The following is a 19471-nucleotide window of genomic DNA, read 5'->3' as shown; positions in this document are numbered from 1 at the left end:
ATTGCATTCCGCCCCTCTAATCGCTTCAGTAATTCTGTTGTACATTAAGTGTCATTCTCCTCATCCCATCGTTGTTTTGCCCGTTTGCATTTCAGGAATGCCAGAATAAAGAATTTCCGACTGTTCGTCTACACCAATATTGATGTTTGGAGTAGTTACAGCAGCCCAGTGCTTGGGAAATAATACAATAAAATAGGGCAGATGCGGAATATCCGTCTGGTGCCTCTGGAGCCTGACGGGTTTAAGGATTTCCTGGGTCTGAAGCTCCATCCAGGCTCCTGTGTTTAATAATCCTGGACCTATAAATACGTCTGACTACACAGTGATCAGCGTAATTAACGACAGCAACAGTTCTGCGGTTTAATTGCGTTGTGTGGTAAAAGTCTTATCTCCTGTTTGTTTTCCATCGCCCGAGCGAGCCACGCTTGTTTTGTTTTTTCACTTGGGGCTCTGTAATCCGGTCAGTGTTTGTCAACTGGTTTGTGATGATGGGATAGAAACTAATAAGGAAAAAAAGCACAATTAGGTTGTTATAAACACGGTGACCGTTCTGTTGAGTGCTAACCGCTTATTCTATGCATGAGTGGCCTTGTCTTGTGTAACTTAGTTATCTTTGCCCAACGTGCGAGGGTAGAAATCCGTTGTCTCTGGTGCATTTAAATGCCAAGAGCGGGACTGTGATGGATTCAGCTTTTCAAATATCCTTGTTATTCTGGTGTGGTTGCTTGAATTAGAAGAAAACACCGAATGTGGTGGGAGCCGAAAGAGAACACTGGAAAAATTGCTAGGACCAGCGTTAATAACAACAGCATCTAATGCGCTATGAACGTTACAAAATGGAAATGATAATAATAATAATAAATCGCGGTTTTGTGTCACTCCACGTGCGGCCTCAGGCAGTAAAACCTCGTCCACACCTACTCTGTTTAAATCAGGTTTGTCCCTCGTTTGCCGAATGTTGGATCTCCCCCGAGGTTTCCCTGAGCTCCGCAGTGCTCTGAAGGCGCTGAGATGCAGCCTTGCGCTTACACTTGAAGCACTTTAAGGCTTGTTACGAAATTATCAAAATGTTCAATTAGCGGGGGATCGTTGACTCATCCAGCACAGGCCTTGTGTGAGGATATGGAGCGAATTAAGTCACTGTTTTGTCTCATCCTTAACGAATTCTCAGGCTAAAATCACCTCCTTGGCTGGTATTTCTGATTTAGGGGTGGCGAAGGGCCCAGCGCGGGGATGTGTGTGTTTTGATCCGCTCAGAGTTTTAAGATCGCAAAGTCTGATTTTATTGTTGTTTTTCTTGCAGAAACATGCAGGTGGCTCCTGCTTCCTCAGCCCCAGCCTGTTTTGAGCCTCGTTTTATTGGGAGCTGTGCTGATAATTATCACTCTACAGGATGCCACCCTCTAATCTTCCCATTATCTGCCATTCGGGAGAGTCGTGCGGAGCTTAAATTGATAATTTGTGGAGGCAGAAACATCCCTGAGCCATTGGAAACCACGAGCAAGGTGACAGTGGTGGCGTCACCACGATTTTAGCGTAGCCTTTGGGTTAGTAACTATAATTCAGACTGATGAGGGGATGAAGAGTTGGGCTGTGAGTTTCCTATGCAATTACCTGCCTGAAATATTAATTCTTTTAGGGATGGAAACCCAGCCGCTGCGATGGACACGTGGATGAGGTTTGGAGCCACCCATAATCCCACCCCCCTTGGAAACACCTTTCCCTTGGGCATCTGTAAGTATTCCACAAATATTAACAGAGAAAGGGAATGATTCCCATCCTTCCTTTCTCAACTCGAGGCATAAAGACATTTAATATCCAACCAATTCCCCGCTCCCGGTCGTAACCAAAGCTCAATTCCGCAGCACTTGGAGAACGCAGGTTCCGAGCTGTGCATCTGTTGGAGATGTTATCCCACCACCCACAGGTCCTTTTGGAGCAATCTGCTCCCTCCTTGCTTCAGTGCTGTTAATTATGGTTCAGCACGCTGTGCTGCCCCAGGTTGCAGTTGCATTTCCAAGGTAAAAACCTGTGTTTAATTGCATAATGGCTAAAATATCCCCCCCCTCCGCCTGTTTCTGGGATGTTGTTTAGTATGAAAACTATTTGCCATTTTATTGCAGATTGATAAAGTATTTTCTTTGGTGTAGATGTCTATAGATAAATAGTGATTATATATGTATATTCTAATTATATATCTGCTGCTTCTCTGCTCAGAAAAAATAGAACAAGGCAGTGGGAGAGTAGAATTCTCATCTTAAAATATATATATATATTCTTATAGTCTCAAATAAAAGAATACAAGATGAAAGGTAAATGTTAAATATTTAACAAGCTTAGAAGTCCACATGACCAGTAATAATTTGCGTGGTTTATTTTGAAAACAAAGCAATCCAAAAGGAAGATTTCTTTTTTAATATTAAGACCGTGTTCCATGCAGATAATCCATAGCAAATACATGGCATTAAAAGACAGATAAAGTGCCTTTAGTCCCCCAAAAGAGTCCAACTGTGCTGTAAATTCAAGTATGTGGAAAGTAGGCCTTTAGTTCTTAAAAAGAATTTATTGTTTATCTGAGTCCTGCCCCCATTATGTGAAAAATAGGGGGGATTGACCCCCAACTCTTGCAGGAGCAGAACCAACCTCTCCTTGGTCTGATAACCCTCGTGCTGTGTTTTCCCAGCTGCTGAACGCAGACCAGTGGCCAAGCAGCAGATACACGGTGTCTTTTTCCTCATATTTTACACCCAAACAAGGCGTTCAGCGGTTGCCACAACCAGCCAGGGCACAGGGTTTGGAAATGAGGAGCCGCAGCGGTTGTTTTAACCAGCTGAGCACCGCACTGAGCGCAGCGAACAGCCCCTTTATAGCTATCAAGTTAGAATCTACAGGTCAATATACATGATGCTTGAAGCAAGCGCTGAGTTCGTCAGAGTGCAGAGGAAAACCTCAGCATGTGGCTGGAAAAACCACGTGATATAAAGCAAAAATCAAACTCTTTATGTCGTAGTCACCATCACCATGGTCTTGCTTTGAGACTTGCAAGATTAACCGGCGTCTTGAAGTCGGAGTCGCACAGGTAGGAAGGGAATATTGATCCTGATGTGTTGAACGTGGTGCGGCCAGCGCTATACGTGAGCCCAGACTCTCCCCTTCGGCATCTTAGTGATGGAAAATCCATTTCTCTCTTTCTAGGCATCAGCAACATTACCGTTGTGCTTGCTGGAATTTAATGGACAACCTCTTCTCTTCTGCTACAAAGAATATTCAGGAAGAAAAAGGCTCCTTGTTGACTCACAAGCTTCCCAGGTGTGAACGTCGAGCGCCCCGAGCTCATCTCAAAAGGTAGGACAGAACATTGGGGTTTTTCTCCTCCTTGAGACACATAATCCAGGGGCAGTAGGAGATCTGGGGGAATTCAAACCCCCAATTTTAGGCAGTAACTTCTCCATCTACCAAAATATCTTAGAGATGATGAATTGAAGCTGTTAACGCTCTACCTGACAATACCCCAAACCACATTCCTCAGTAGGAGGCAGACCAAACATCTCTTGCGCCGCTACAGAACAGCCTGCTTGCTTTTCTTTCTTTCCTTGAAGGAAAAATACAAACTGAAAAGCCTTTTTTCCTCCAGGCGCTCAGAACTTGGCATCTCTCCTGCAGTATTTTCTGTATCTCAACCATTTCTGTGCTCCAGCACTTGGATGTTGTTATTTCCACCCGATATCTGATTCTCCTTAGATCCAGTAACGCAGCAGGGGGAAAGAAACAACCAGTCAAAAGCTTTATTTGGGAATAAAATGTATCTTCAAAATATGTTTAAATAGAGACCGTCTGGGCTGTAACAACTGGGCACGACTGGTCTGACTTACCCTGCGTGAGTATTTTGGTGCTTTTACGCCGTAATAAGATGCAGCAAAAGTCTCCCTAGTGGCTACGTAGGAGAAAGTATAATCTGGGGTCTAAATGCCACAAAGCATCCATATTTATCTTTAATGGCTATATAAATTCAGCAGATGAGAAGGAAAACATTAATTAGACAGACCCTGCCTTTGGCAGTAATCACCACCGGTGACAGCTGAACCAGCCAGGGGATAAAATATGCACCAAACATGATTATCAGAATAAATAACTGAGGATCAAGAGGAAATGTAAAGGAAAAAAAGCCTCGTACAACCACCACACTTCACTGTACACTGGACTTTGGACTCTCTTTTAATTCTTTTAGGCAAATTCTCCTTGCACAGAGGAGTAGAGAACCCTGAGGGGTCCAGTGGCGAAGCCCTTAGTGAGGGTCAGATTCTGGAATCATGATTTACATACAAATCCAGGCATGGGGCCTATCTCAGAGATCATAAAAAAATAGCAAAAGATCCCACTGGCTTGAGCAGGCTCTAAAAATGATGTTTAACAGGTGATTGTTCGGTGGTGTGGAGGAATGTTTGCCCACACTCCTGATTGATGGGAAATGCCCACAAACGAGCTTAATTTATATCAGGATTTAATCCATGGGAGGACAGGGGTTCTCTCTAGTGCTCTGTCCCCATCCTCTTCCATCCAAACCTGTGCTGTTCCTCCTGGATTTGTAGCCAGACCATGAGGATATATTTTGAAAAAATCTACGATTTGTTTTCGTATTCTGTCTCCTTTAGGGGCAAGGGTCATAATTAGTAATTTAACAAACTAATTAGATGCTAAAAAGTGCATTGGAGCCACTGGCTCACAAACATCCTGGAGGTGAAACCTCCGCAGGGTTTTGCCCTTAAAATAGAGGAGGTTTCTGTGTCTGCTGGGAAAGGAGAAGCCGTGGTGGTGGAAGAACAACCGCAGGATGGGAAGAGGAAAAAAGGGCTCAAGGCTTCTCAGCCCTGATGACAAAATTCAAAGCCACCTGCCCCAAAAGGAGGCAGAGGGAGCCAACCTCAGCACCCCAGTGTGAAGCAAAAAGCACCCAATTTGCTGTCCCCAAGAGCCTGGTCCTCTTGTGCCCACACCGAGATGTGCTCCCTGTTGAGGCTCCTGGTAGAGGAGGGAACAGACCAACCACACACAGGGAGGAGAAACCCAACCACAAACCCAAAAGCTACAAAAACTGCCTGCGCTTTTCTGCCTATCACCACGTCCAGGGCAGAGCCCAGTGTCACCGCTGCACCACCGCCGGCTCTGCTGTCCCCTGAGGAATCCAGGCAAGTCCAGCCTCACATCGCCCCGACTCATCCTTTCCAAATGCTCTGATCGGGTCTTTTTCCTCCACTCGCTTGTTTTCCAAGAGGGGAAAGACTTTGCAATCGAATGACAGCGACTCCAACGCTTGAGACACGGGAGGGCCGAGAGGCGGGGGGAAGGCGCTCAGCACTGTTCTGCTTCCACAAAGCCCTCCTTCTCCTGGCTGGCCGGCTCCACCTCGGCGTACGTGGCCTGGTTGGTGTGATTGCGGAATTTCATGGCGGGCCAGCGATGTGGCCGTCGCTGCGGACAGAAACAGAGACCCGTCAGAAATCACGGCAGAGCCTTTTAACCCCGAGCCCGCGGGGAAACGGGGAACTGCCCTGAGACAGTGTGACATCTTTGTGAAAGTCTGACTTTTTATTAGTAAATTTAAAAAGATTGATTTATGCTTGGAAGAGCTGATTACAAAAAGCCAGCAAGGGAGGAGGAAAGGCCAAGGGTTAAGCGTTGCTCGCTCCCTCCCTCGGGAGCCCGCGCTGCACAGTCTGCTGCCTTCTAACGGCAGATGGAGACGGTTGGACCCCCCATCTTCCCCAGAATTAAAATCTCCCATTTAGAGCATCCTTAGCACCGCTCACACAGCTGGCTGATAGCACCACAGCAATCAGTAAAGCCTGACAACTCCAGGCGACAAAAATCCCGCTGGGCAATTCCAAAGGCAGCGAACTCAATTATGCCCCGGCTCTAACAGAGCCCCCGACCACGCGAGGAGGTGGAAGAGTCTGAGGTTGCGTGAGGGAGGAAATAAAAGGCAGCGTGTGAAAGGGAGGAAAATAAAACAGCGTGGGAAGGAGAGAACCTAAGTTTAAAACATCATCAGCTGGAGGTTGGGAGATAAAGTGGGACTGAAGGATTGTGAAAAGGAGCTCAGCATTGAGCCCTGTCTAAGGTTCTTGCTCTTTTTTTGCTCCGTGCTGTTCTCTATAAGGTCGGGATGGGTGTTGATGGCAGAGGAAGATAAAACTGGTTCTCCGCTCACCTCGATGAAGAACAGGGCGGCGGCAGAGGTGGGGTGGCTGTTGATGTAAATCCCAGCGAGGATGATGATGGCGATGAGCAGCACGGCCAGAACTATGCCCACGATGGTGCCTGTGTGCACCGGGGCGCCCGTTTGCTTGGAGGGAAGGCTGCTCCCCACACCTGCGAAGAATCAGCAGAACACCATCAGGCCGAGGGGGCTTGGAGCCTTCCCACAATTAAGAGCTTTACAGTGACACTTCGGTTCCCCGGGGCTGACACACAGACTGGGATTCACGGCAACAGAGGTGAAAAGGGCAGAGCTCAGCTCAGGTCTTACCTTCTCCTCCTGCATACTGATTGAGCTTTGTGTCGTCTGAAAGAAGAAAGCAAAAAAGGCAAAATAAATAAAGTTAGGAGCCTTCACTGACATCCTGCATCCTTCCCCCCCGTGTGATGGGGTCACAGGTGGAACTCTGCTCTTGCACAGCATTTATGGCCCAAAATGCAGTTGCCCAGAGAGGTGGTGGATGAACCATCCCAGGCCAGGCTGGATGGGGCTCTGAGCAACCAGAGCTGGTGACGATGTCTCTGCTCATGGCAGGGGTGACACTGGGTCTGTTTGAAGGTCCCTCTAACCCAAACCACCCATGATCTCATTCTGGAAGCACCAGGATGGATTTTACAGGGCTCACCAATCACCACCAATTCCCACTGCTCGTCTCACCTGTTTGCTGTGTTAACACAGGACCAGCGTGTCCAACACATTCACCCCATGTCCCCAGGCTGAGGGGACATGGGAGTGGCTCCATCGCTTGTGCCTTTGTTGAGCTGCTCCAGATCAAGTTCGCAGCCTGATGCAGCTGCCTGTTTGTTCCCTTCCAAGACTACAAATTAACTTCATGCTTGACTATGTCACAGAAAGCCTCTTGTTCTTTCTTCCCCCCCCCAGAATTGGCGATGAGTTGGAAAATAATCTCAGTGGTGGCGTTAACACTCCCCCTGCCTTTAATTGCTCCTTTCAAAGTCAGTTCTGCCAGCCAGGCGCTCCATTCCTCCCCCCAGCCCCTTCCCATCGCTGAAGGACAATTACTAATGTTCCTTTCTATTTATTCTAATTAGCAGTTTGCGTTAGGGACTATTAAGCAGCAAAATTGAAGTGATACCTGCCGCTAGGATCCGAGGAGCCAGCCCCTGTGTTAATAGGATTATCAAGCTTTAGAACATGGGTGTCTCCAGGGGAAACTCTGCTCCTTAGGTGGAGCTTTCCTGCGCTGGAACCAGCACCATTCTTGAGCCCAGGGCACGCACACGATGCTGTGTTGTTGCCCATCTGAAAGCACTGCCAGCCCCAAGCCACCAGGACCAGGGACATTAAAAACATGAGCCCCTATATAGAGTATTAACCTCCATTAGGGTGCTGGGGAGTCTGCCCACTGGGGACAAGTTGCTTATTGACCTTCAAAATGCATTAAAAGGCCGCGAGGAAACTGTAAAACTCTTCCCACCAGGGGGTTTCATCCCTTCCCTTCGCACATCACCGAGTGTCACCTCTCAGGCTGCCCTTCCACCCCTTGTCCTTCAAGGATGGGTTTGTTATTGTATTTATTTAGATATAGAATCATGGAATCACAGAATGGTTTGGGTTGGAAAGGAATCCATCCTGGTGCTTCTAGAATGAGATCATGGGGGGTTTGGGTTGGAGGGACCTTCAAACCAACCCAGTGCCACCCCTGCCATGAGCAGGGACATCGTCACCAGCTCAGGTTGCTCAGAGCCCCGTCCAGCCTGGCCTGGGATGTCTCCAGGGGTGGTTCATCCACCACCGCTCCTGTTCCTCTATTGGAATGTCCCGGTACGTACTAAATGGTTTTACATGGCATCGGAACGCAAGATCTCCCCAGGGACAGGGTGTCCCTGCTGCCCCCCAGCCCGTCCCTACCTTCCGTGGTGAGCTTGTCCACGAAGAGCGAGGACGTGGCGGTGGGGACGTCCCCATCCCGCGGGGGGACGGAGCCGTCGGGAGGTGCCGAATACCCTTCTGCTAAATCCTCGCACGTCTTCTCGTCTGACTGCAGAGAAAAGGCAGAAAGAGCTGTTTTCCTCCCTTTCCTCCAGCGAGAGCCAGCGGGGAAGACTCTGCCCCCCAGCTTTAGAGCCTTTGGGGGTTCAAACCCAAGTGGAAGCAAGAGACACAGTCCAGAAAAACACATGGTGGGGGTGACATGGGGATTGGAGAAGAGGAAAAGTTTGGGAACCACTTAAATAGGACAAATGACGATGATCTGGCAAGGTCCTCCATGGGTGAGCTCACATAGGTCCTGTGGGCTCCTTTGCTCAGCCCTCTGGGTTAACATGGAACAAAGCAGAGTTTTCAGTGAGGAAAAATCAAATAAATTAAAAAATAAAATACCCAAAAGCAGAAACAGATGTTTCCTTACAGCTGATCTTCCCAAGACAAAGAAACTAGTTCATCCAATGTGGAGGTAATTGTGCTAACGAGGACCAAAAAAAAGGCATCACAAGGGCTCATTTCTTCATGCTTGAGAGTGAGTAAGAGTCACGCTTCAGAAGGTGAACTCAGGGTACTCAGATTGCACCATTTGGTGACTTAAAGAGGTCTCTGCACCTTTACAGAATACCCAGAATGAACCCACAGAGAAACAAGCCACCAGCGAGGAAAATTTGGGGTTAGATGGACCATTTTTAACTATCCCTATTAGAGATGCGCTGTAACGGGACAGGGATGCCCAAAGGGATATCCCAGACCAGCACAAGCCAGGGGGGGCTAAGGGTGAATTTTCTGCGCTGAGATATTGTTATTTCTGTATTTCAGCTCCGTTGCCAGCGCAGGAACAAGAGCAAGGGCCCTAATGTGGGTCTCACCTGCTGGCCACAGCCGTAGGACAACCACTCCTCGCGGTACCGGTCAAAACCGCTGGAACACCTGCGGAAGAAGCAGAATTAACCACGGTAGTGAGTTCCTGAGACACAGCAGCAATATCTGGCACATTGCCGGTGTTTTCTAAGCTGCCCGAGAGTCCCAAGCGCTGCCTCGGTGGGTGTTGTGTCCAGATACTCGGACAAACAAATATCTGAGGGCTGGAAAGATTCTATACAAGTTGGTCTCTGAAGACGTGGGGTTTCCAGTACAGCTGTGCTGGAAGGACACAAATGTTCCTCTTAACAGAGGAGGAAAAGGGTCAACGCCGCTTCTCCAAGAGAAGTGGAGAAATAGGAAAAATATATAGACTGAGTCTGAATTTCCATTCCCTGGACTCCGTGCCAGGGCAAGGCCACGATCTCCTCGAGGCTTCGGGTTATTTATTTTGTTTCTTTCCAGCAACATCTGCACAGGAAAAACACATTAACGAAATGACAAACTGCACGAGGAAAACACCAGCTAGAGAAATCTCTGCAGGAACAGAGGGAAGGAAACAGCACCAAACAGCACTCTGACCTTTAAGAAGCCTCTGGGGACCACCAGGATGTGAACCAGGGGTTCAGCTCATGCAAGCCGTAATTTACCCAACTACCAACCAGGAAAAGAGGAGAAACCACAAGAAACTTCAGGTCCTGCTGAGTCACTGAGATCTTTGCTTAAAGTACAGTTCTCGGAACAATTATGGGCTGAAGCAAAAGCAACAATTCTACTGTCCAGAGGAGAATTAAGAGGACTTGAGGGTTAAATCACCCAGCTGGCCTTAGGATAGAAGTTTAAGCCCAACAAAACTTCCTTGGGCAAGATCACAGTGGCTTTGCAAACCCCGCTGGTCGAAAGCCAACGAGATAGCGCTAAGCTTGCTCTAACTTGCCATTTGAAGCACATTTGCTGTTTGTATTTTCTATGTGTCATCGAAACTCTTTGGGACCGAGACGCCGACACGCTAACGCGCGGATTTCAGCCAAAACATGGAGAAATCCCCATATTATACGTGATAAGAGCAAACATCAGCTGCAGCGCCTTGGATTTGGGCAGCTGGGGTTTGCAAACACCGTGAAATTTGGACTAAGGAGAACAACAAAGTTCTCAAACCCTGGAGCTTCAGCCCAAAACAAAATCCAGACTTATAACCACCGTATCCTGGGCTTGGTTTTACTACCAAAGCCACATCTGGTTTCACGCATCAATCCCAGCTGCGAGAACATCATATTCTCTGATCCGAAGCCACTGCTGAGCAACTTGTCATTTCAAAATTATGTTCCCCTGGCTCGGGTTTTATTCCAGCCCATCGCAGGGCAGTGAATCGATGCTGATTTATCGCGTCGCTTCGCTGATCCCTCCAGATCTTCCCCTGTCCTGCTCGAATCGCTGCTTGGAAGGACAAGGTGTGAGTCTTAGAGAAGGGCTGCAGGAGGAGGGACAAAGCGCTGTCCCCGTGCCCACAGATCTGTGTTACTGGGTCCCCTCCCCTGCTGCCAGCCCTAAATATCGCAGCAAAAATCTCATTAAACTCTCTTTGTGCTCTGTATTGTGCTGCTGGAGCTGAAGAGCACGGGGTGGGACTGCAGCAGGGGCAGCCTCAGCCCCCAAAATCCTCTGTTTACCCCCAAACAAGCAGCAAGTGCCCCCCAGCCCTCGCTGTGTCTTGTCCCCAACAAGGAGGACGTGTCCCCGATTCTCTGAGCATCCTTCACACCCCAGCGTGTTCCTGCCTTGTGTCTGCAGTCACAGCCTAAACCAGCACCAGTTCCCCTCCGTTTAATTATGCTGACAAAAACCTGAGTCTTGCTTCTGGTCTCAACTTGTTCCTGCATCAAAACACGTGGATCAAAACCCATCAGCCTTGGGAAATATCTCCTTTCAGTGGCTTGTAACCGGAGATCGCTTAACTATGGCTACGAGGCTATAAGCAGCAGCCCAACTGAACCGAAAAGCAACAAAAAAAGAATGTAATAATGAAAAAAACGAACAAAACTGATACAGGCATCCGACCTAGAGTTGCACTTGCTTGCCCAGCTATAGGAACATCCGTGGGAGAAGGGGATGGAGGGAAACGCGTGGCCGGTACCTCTGCAGGACGTGGCACCAGCTGCAGTTGAAGGTCAGCTCGGAGCTCACGCACGTTTCGCAGCTCTGGTGCTGGAGACAAGCTGGAAAAGAGAAGAGAAACGTGGCAGCAACACCAACACCTGCACGGGGGGGCATCCCTGAGGGCCCCATGGAACCAGCACCACCAGCTGAGCCTTTGTGCAACACTGTGAGTAAGGGCTGCGCTCCCAGTGCCCCTAAAACGCACTCCCAGTCTGTTTAACTGGGAATTAAGGTGCATCTGAGGCTCCTGGGGTTTCTTCTTGCACAGAGGGTGTTTCTCAGAAGGGAGGAAGCAACGCAAATAGTTGAGCCTCCTGTTGCTATGGCCATTTGAATTCTGCAAGAACATCTCCATGGTGGAGAGGACGAGCTGCTTGTAAAGAAGCAGCGTTTGCTTGTCACCTTGGCTAGAAAAGGTGGCCAAGAGGCCACTTAAAAAAACAATAAAGGAAATGAGGAGTTTTAACAAGTCCTGACTCTCCTTCGTGTGCCCATGTGGAGCTTTAACCAGCCCCTCTGGAGAAGACACAGATTAACCCAGTTGGGCCACTTCTGACCTCAATAAGGCTCAGAATTAAACTCCCCAGAAGAAGCGGAGGTTGGTTCTCCCCGCTCTGCGGCTCCTCGGAAGATCCTGCTCTGGCTGCTGGGGGAAATGAAACAGCGAGTCTTAAGGAGAGAAAATAGAATATTGCAGAATGCTTATTTATGATCTGCTTTGCAGTAACCCTGCCTGCTGTTAAAATTGTCATAAAATAGCCTGGGGAGACCGTTTAAATGCATAACCTTGGTATCTTCGTGACAGATTTACTCTCTGCTCTGTATTTACAGACTGCATGACTATTTTCCCTCGTGCGCACGTGTCCTTGGATCCGGACACTAAAAATGTCTCTATCTAACGCGATCCTGAAGAAATTCCATCTGAGCATGGAGGCGTGGAAAATGTCTTATAGACAGACCTGAGGTGAACTGGTGTCCAGCAAAATTCGCTGTAGCTTACGGAGCAAAAGAGAAAGAGTTTCAGTGGGAAAGAGCTGGAAATAAAGTGGAAAAGCACTGAGGTGAGCAACATGAACCTTCCATGGAGCTCATTCCCCATCCCTGGAGCCATCCCAGGTCAGACTGAGCAACCAGAGCTGGTGACGATGTCCCTGCTCATGGCAGGGGTGGCACTGGGGCAGTTTGAAAGTCCCTTCAACCCAAACCTTCCACGATCTCATTCTGGAAGCACCAGGATGGATTTTACGGGGCTTTACGTCTTGATGCTCAACACCCTCATGAGTCCAGCTGATTCCTGAGGCAAAATCCATAGAGGAAAACACACCCCAGGGCACCACAGCAGCTTGTCCGACTTACTGGGCAGTGGGGTGAACTCCACGGCTGACAGGTTGGTGATCTTGCTGGTGTCCAGCTCCACGCGGTGATACTCGTAGATGGTCCGACGGCGGGACTCTGCAACACAGAGACTTGGCTTTAGACCGGGCTTAAGTCCACCTTGCACACCCCGTGCAACATCCTGCAAATCCCAGAGAGGGCAGGGAGAGCTTGTGGGGCTGCTGACCCCCACCTGAAATGGAATCACAGAGCAGTTTGGGTTGAAGGGACCTTCAAACTGCCCCAGTGCCCCCCCTGCCATGAGCAGGGACATCGTCACCAGCTCAGGTTGCTCAGAGCCCTGTCCAGCCTGGCCTGGGATGTCTCCAGGGATGGTTCATCCACCACCTCTCTGGGTACTTGGGCCAGGCTCTCACCACCCTCAGGGCCAGCAATTCCTTCCCCACGTCTTGGGGTTGCTCCTATGAGAGAAGAATGTCCAGCAGCCATCAGAGAAGCAAAGCAGGAAGTGCTGGGAGCAGCAGGGGTGTCAGGGCATGCATCTCCTCTTCCCAGCTTTGTTAGGCGGAGTTTAGATCTCTCTGTCCCCCTCTCCCCACCCAGAGGCTCCCGAGATGGCCGCGGTCCAGCCCTGCATCGCTCTAAACAAACACGAAGCTGCACAACACATTGCTGAGCGGTGACTCACGAGCCTCCCCCGTGCGCAGCGCTCGCGGCTCCCAGCGCTCCCCGGGATGCTCTGCAGCCCCAAAAACCTCCTCCTGCCCCCGTTCCTCAAGCCTTTTCCCCCTTCCTTCCTTTCCTCCTTAATCCCAGGAGCTGGAGGGGTCTCTCCTGGCTTCAGGCTTCTCCCAAATCTTCTCCCAGAGCCTGCAGCTAATTGATGTGGTGGCACCAGCCAAGATGCTCCTCTGGCTCCGTGGCCCAGTGAGGAGAATCCAACCCATCCTTCCTTCCAGCAGATGAGCCGGACAACACGGTCTCCCCTCCCGTCCTTCCCTTCAAACCTTGTTTCTTCATCTCATTGAGTTTTTTCATGCCCAGTTCTTGCATTTCGTCTCCATCCCCTCCCCGACACCCCTGGGACAGGCAGAACGTAGCAAACCCAATGGGACAGAGGGGAGGGGATGCACCAGCCAGCCAGGCTGAGGGGTTTTTTTAACACAAACTGTTGTAAGTGGGTAATAAACGAGGGCCAGATGGCAGGCGCCATAAATAACGAGGAAAAGCAACCATGGTGGGTGCAGCACAGGGGGGTGGGAGTGAGGTTGGGCTCCTCACCAAAGCACCCCGAGCTGCACCATCAGCTTGGGGAGATGCACCCCAAAGATGCACCAGGGACATCCACGCAGCCCCACGTGCCTCCTCATGCTCTTTTGCTCCCCACCATGAATCCAAGCAGCACATCCTCACGTCTTGAGGTGCCCAAAGATAAGGATGGCTCGTGTCTCTGTCCCCACCTGCCCCCTCTCCCAGCCACGGGGCCAGGGAGGTGAATCCTCCCCCTCTGCTCTGCCCCAGCTGCAGTTCTGGCTCCAGTTCTGGGCTCCCCAGTTCAAGAAGGACAAGGAACTACTGGAGCTCCTTCTCTGAGACATTCAAACCCACCTGTGTGATCTGCTCTGTGACCCTGCGTGAGCAGGGCTGGGCTGGGGATCTACAGGGGGGGTCCCTGCAACCACAACCCCCCCATGACTCTGTCTCCCCCAATTCCTCAAGCGCAGCGACTCACCGGGCACATCGGGCGATGGGTTGAGGACCATGAAGGCATCAGACAGCCCGGCTTTCACGGGGTGTTGGGTGGCGCTGATCTGCAGGACGGGCACGGGGATCTGCGGTGGGTTAGAGAGGATGGGATGGGGTCCAGCTGCGGGTCCCCAGAGCTTTGGTGGCACCGGGGACTCAGTGTGTGAACACTCATAACATCAAATCTCCTCCCAGACCCGCAGGGCCCCTCCTGCTGTGCTGTCCCCAGCAGAAACGTCTCTCACCTCCTTGTACCCAAAGACGATTCTCCCGGTGCTGTGCAGCGCCGCCTGGAAGGTGAAGCTGCCCGTGTCCTCCTTCCCCTGGAGATAAACCTTGTCCCACTGCACCACGAAAACCGTCCCTGGGGGAGAGACCAGAGCAGGTTGGTCCTCTCACCTCTCCTCGCCCCACAGAGAATCACAGAATCATTTTGATTGGAAAAGCCCCTCAAGATCATGGAGTCCAACCATAACCCACCCCCGGCACTGCCCCATGTCTTGAGAACCTCATGTCCGTCTGTCCAACCCTCCAGGGATGGTGACTCCAGCACTGCCCTGGGCAGCCTGTTCCAATGCCCCACAGCCCTTTGGGGAAGAAATTGTTCCCAGATCCAACCTCAACCTCCCCTGGTGCAACTTGAGGCCGTTTCCTCTGCTCCTGGCGCTTGTTCCTGGGGAGCAGAGCCCGACCCCCCTGCCAAACACCCCAGATTCCTCTACCCAAAACCCCAGCTGAACCCCCCTTTTTGCTCTGGAGAGCGGAGTTTTGCCCAGTTTCAGAGGCAGGAGCGATGGACTCACCGTTGTCCAGGTACTGGACGGTGGAGTTGCGGGAGTAGCTGGGGTTGAAGTTGGCCATGAGCGGCGCGATGTACTGGGTGGCCGTGAGCATGCGGTGGATGACGTCCCCCATGAAGATAAAACCTGAGCGAGCAGATCGCAGCGTCCCCGGGATGCTCCGTCCCTCTTTCTCACCTCCCACCGCCCCATCCTGCCTCACCCACCCCATTTTGTACCCCCAGTGTCCCCCCCAGTCCCATCCCGACTCACCGCCCGTCGCTATCGTGACCTGCCGCAGGAGGTGGCCGTAGAAGGGGAAGTCAAAGGAGAGGATGATTCTCTGCGGGAGAGAGATGGGGTGAGAAAAACATCTGCTGGGGATGGGGGGGACAGGTCTGTGCCCACCGGCTCCACCCCAGCTCAGGATCCCCGGGCTGGGACATGGGGGTGACAGAGGGATGGGATTGGGGGTCCTGTGGGTGCCCGGTCCCTACTGCTCACCCCCTTCTGCCTGGTAGGACCAGTCCTGGACTGGGGGTAAATCAAGCCTTGGTCCCCACTGGGATGTCATGGGGAGGTGGAGGTGCCACCATGTGGAAATCCCCACTGGGAGAGGTGACCGGGGGACACGCCGGGCTCACCGAGGCCTGCCGGTGCGTGTTGGAGAGGATCCCGTGGATCTTCACTTGGCTCCTGTTGGCCGCTGCCATGTCCACCCACAGCCCCCTCAGCCGCGCGTCCCCCGGCCCGTAGATCCGTGACACGTAGTAGCTGTGGTTGTCCTCCTGCGGCCAGGAGGGGACAGGGTGACAGGGGACAGCGTGGAGATGCAAACCCCAGAGCAGCGAGACCCAACCTCAGCGCAAAGCAGCGATCAAACCAGCACGGACAAGCCCTGGGCGAAGCCAGAGGATGCTGAGCGCTTGGAGAAGGTGCCGAGAAGAATCATGAGACCAGATGCACGAGAAGAAGGGCTGGTCGGTGAGAGATGTGACTCACGAGGGGCCGCAGCCTCCCCGGCATGGAAATACCCTGCTCCGGAGCCAGGGGCTGGAAGTTACAGCTAAAGCGACCGCTAGGAGCGAAGCGAAAACAACTGGAGGCGAGGAAGCCCAGAGGAAACGATGAACCGTGGAACAGCAACGGAGGATGGGGGACGCTGGGGGGAAATGGGGCTGTTCTCAGGGTGACATCCCCGGAGCACGGGATGGGGCGTGAGCCATCAGAACCTCACCCAGAGCAAGGAGAGGGACCCCGAGCATCCCCCCCAGCCACCAGCAGCACCCCAGAGCCCCCCCAAACCCCACTCCCTGGGAGACCAGAGCAGGGACCACACAGGAGATGGGCCAAGAGCCATCGCAAGCCAGACAGGGACCTATTGAAGGACACATATCCCTGCATGGGACCTTGGGGACACCCGGCTCTTCCTTACGGCAAATCCAGCCCTTGCTCGCTGTAGCCCGGAGCCTTTCCTTCCCTCTGGATGAGGAAACTGAGGCACAGGGAAGGCTGCACCAGCACCTGCTGCATCCCAGCAAAGGCTGTGGAAAACCCCCAGGATGCAGGGACAGCAAGGGACCTCCCGTGCCCTTGTTCCCCCTGGTGCTTTGTTCCCAATAAACCAGGGGTTTAATAACCGCAGGGCCAGGAGGTTCTGCCTGGCTTTGGTTACGGCAAGAATTAAGAGACAGGAGGTTTTGGACATGGGAACAAGTTGGGAGCGGAGCTGCCATGAGCAGAGCTCGGTGGGACAGCAGCATCACAACCGCTTCAACCTTCGGGTCCCCCCGCACCCCAAACCCGCAATGGTTTTGGATGCGCAGCTCCCGAGGTCGGATCACACCTTCTGCAGTCAGACACAGCGAGACACAGTGACACGTTGGGGACATCCCTCACCCCAAACACGGCCCCGCTCCGGGGGCGGATGCTCTTCAACCCCTAATGGCACCGAGCCCCAGAAAATTGTTGTTTTTTGCCTCCTGTGAGCCACAAATGCCATCACGCCCTCTCCAAATGCCATGGGGCGGCCATGGGTGGATTTGGGCTTTTTATAAACGCTTCCACATCAGGAACCTTCCTGGCCCCGCTCCGTCCCCAGTGGTCAACGAGCAAAGCCAAGCTGGAGCAGAACAGCCACAGCTGCTCCACGTTGTGCCACGGGGACACTAATGCCACCAAATCCACAGCCAGCTGCTGCCAAAAACACCAGGACGAGTCACCAGGACCAGCGCATCCTCCTCCAGGAACCAACCGTGGATTCTCCCCCAACTGCCAAGAAACCTGCAGCCCCGCCACTAATAACCAGGAGCTAATTGAGGGTGGGTAATTAGGCATAGCTGGGATGTGAGAAGCACGCGAGATCTCCCAGGTGACGCTGATGCTTCAGCTCGTTAGCAGCCATGCGGCTCCTGCTTCCCCAACCGGGGACCCCCCACTTCCCCCCCAGCCCTGAGCCCCCCGGTGACCCCGGTGGCACCGCGGCGAGGGAATCGTCCCCGTGATGGCACCGGGAGCTGGCGGGCAGGACCGGCCGCAGGGCTGGGCTGTAATTACCCTCCAGCCACACACGTTAAATTTGAGCTCCACCAGCTCCCTGCCCAGCCTGGAAATAGCTCTTGGTGGCCAAGCACTGGCCAGATCCTGCCCTGGGGACAGCACCGGGGACCCCGACTCACCACGATCCGCGTCTCGTTGGCCGGCAGCGTGTCGATGGCCAAGCTGCCCCCCACCATGTCCTGGCTGATGCGCGTCCCCTCGGTCCCCAGCGATGTGTCCCAAGCTCTCCGCCGGCCCTCGCCCACGGCTGCGCTCCCAGGGGGGTGTCCTGGGGGACAGAGGGACGGGTCTGTGCGTCCCACGCCTGCCTGTGGGCTGGGATCAGCCCCATCCACCAGCAAGGCAGCTTCTGCTTATGTGACATGAGTTTGAGGGGTCTCAGCCCTGATGAGCGGCATCGTTGTGACGACAGCGATGCAGGGAAGGGCTTCTCAGGTCAGGGATGGCCGTGGGACACAGGGACAGGTGACAGACACCCATGGCAGGGGAGCAGAGCTGCCAGGGAGGGGTGAAAGGCAGCAAAACACCTTCGGTCCCCTCCGCAGCATGGGGAGGGGTGCGAGGCCCCAGGGATGGGGAAGATGCAGCTTTGGCAATGGGGCACCGACACGGCCACGTCCTCCGTGTCCCCACCTCCAGGCCAGGTTGGGGTCCAGGCATTGGGGCAAACTCCATAAGAAAACTGTCCCTTGTCCCTTCCTGCCACACCTCACAGCCCTGGGATGGAGCGGAGGCTGGAAACACAGCACAGCGTTTTTGGGGGGGGGGATGAAAAAGCCGTTTGGGAGCAAATCTGCAGAGATTGAGGAGGTTTTTGGCAGCTCGGCGCGCGCGGAGGCGCTGCGGACGGCACACGCTCGCCCACGGGCAGGGACAGCGCCAGGCCGGCTGTCCCCAGGGAGCGGGACACGGAAACAGCTGCGGGGTGCAGGCTGCTCCCCGGGGAGGGGGTTCCCGGGGTCCCCTGGGAGAATGGAGCTAATTGCTGCCTAATGAGCTGCTGCTCGCCTCCCCAGCTGTCCCAAGGGGCTGGTTCTGTCCCCAGCACCTCCAGCGGGGGAAACTGAGGCAGGGGGAGCGGGGCTGAGCTGGCAGGGATTCACTGCACTGCTGGTGGGTGAGGAAAGGGGGTCCCACTCACCTTCCCTGGGGCTCTAACGAACCCCCCATGGAGGCTCCGGCATCCTTCCCAAAATCTCCCCAGCCAGCTGTGCCCACATCCAGCACCCGCCGTGCCACGGGGCGCCCCGAGTGGGGGGATCCCGGGTGGGACACCCACAGTCCCCTCAGCCCTGTGGATGCCCCATCCAGCTGGGGGGCCCGGGCACCCCACGGTGCCGGCGCTTTCACCACGGAGATGCTGGGGCTGGGGGGGACGCGGGGACCCCACGGCAGGTCCCACATCGCGGGTGGCCCCTGTGGGTGCAGCGTGACACACACCTGCGTGCCCGGGGAGGGGGACATGAAGACACCCCCAAAGCGCAGCCCGCGCCGGGGAGCGCAGCAGCAGAGGGACAGACAGACGGACAGAGCGATGCCTCCCGCTGCCCGCGGGCATAGCAACGCCTGGGGCCGTGCATGGAGCTGCAAACCCGGGGACCCCCTGAACCCCCCACTCCCGGGACCCGCCCCCGCCCGCGCTCCCGGCCCCCCCTACCTGCGCCCAGCGCCCCGCGCAGCAGGACGAACAGGATCAGGCCCCCCCAGAGCATGGTGGGGGCCGGGGGGGCCCCGCTCGGCCCCGGCTCTGCTGGGGGGGTCAGCGCCCCGCCATGGGCCGGCACCCCCGGGGAGCCGCGCACGGAGCCGGAGCCGGAGCCGGAGCCCGGGC

At 53.5% G+C, this 19471-nt stretch overlaps 1 protein-coding gene and 1 long non-coding RNA gene across 6 annotated transcripts in view; one reads left to right on the top strand and one right to left on the bottom strand.

Annotated features, from left to right (window-relative positions):
* Positions 1 to 12023, top strand: part of LOC136111994 (uncharacterized) — a 15467-nt gene extending 3444 nt beyond the window's left edge. For 2 of the 5 annotated variants that reach the window (XR_011742183.1, XR_010652788.2), the window contains exons 2-5: positions 1304 to 1547; positions 1640 to 1734; positions 3196 to 3345; positions 9023 to 12023. This is a non-coding gene — a long non-coding RNA (uncharacterized lncRNA). Of the gene's footprint in view, positions 1 to 95; positions 377 to 1303; positions 1548 to 1639; positions 1735 to 2683; positions 3346 to 9022 lie in introns of all 5 variants that reach the window. The other 3 variants (XR_011742182.1, XR_010652787.2, XR_011742184.1) reach the window with 3 other exon arrangements.
* On the bottom strand, positions 2350 to 19471 carry PLXDC1 (plexin domain containing 1). Its single transcript, XM_065856424.2, has 14 exons — positions 19298 to 19471; positions 17760 to 17908; positions 15726 to 15869; positions 15355 to 15424; positions 15106 to 15228; positions 14548 to 14666; positions 14289 to 14388; positions 12578 to 12673; positions 11199 to 11280; positions 9073 to 9133; positions 8129 to 8258; positions 6527 to 6562; positions 6209 to 6369; positions 2350 to 5469 (listed from the first exon to the last, which is right to left on the bottom strand). The coding sequence occupies exons 1-14, from the start codon at positions 19350 to 19352 to the stop codon at positions 5350 to 5352; spliced, it is 1446 nt and encodes a 481-aa protein (XP_065712496.2). The 5' UTR covers positions 19353 to 19471; the 3' UTR covers positions 2350 to 5349.

The sequence above is a fragment of the Patagioenas fasciata genome, chromosome 22, assembly GCF_037038585.1.
Source record: "Patagioenas fasciata isolate bPatFas1 chromosome 22, bPatFas1.hap1, whole genome shotgun sequence".
NCBI classification, from domain to species: domain Eukaryota; kingdom Metazoa; phylum Chordata; class Aves; order Columbiformes; family Columbidae; genus Patagioenas; species Patagioenas fasciata.
Note: the sequence above shows the minus strand (reverse complement) of the source record. Positions and strands in the feature narration are given on the sequence as shown.

Coding starts and splice junctions, on each gene's coding strand:
- PLXDC1 (XM_065856424.2), bottom strand. CDS start 19,352: ATGCTCTGGGGGGGCCTGATCCTGTTCGTCCTGCTGCGCGGGGCGCTG. Junction 8,259..9,072: donor CCTACGGCTGTGGCCAGCAG/GTGAGACCCACA, acceptor TTTTCTCTGCAG/TCAGACGAGAAGACGTGCGA. Junction 5,470..6,208: donor CCGCCCTGTTCTTCATCGAG/GTGAGCGGAGAA, acceptor TTCTGTCCGCAG/CGACGGCCACATCGCTGGCC.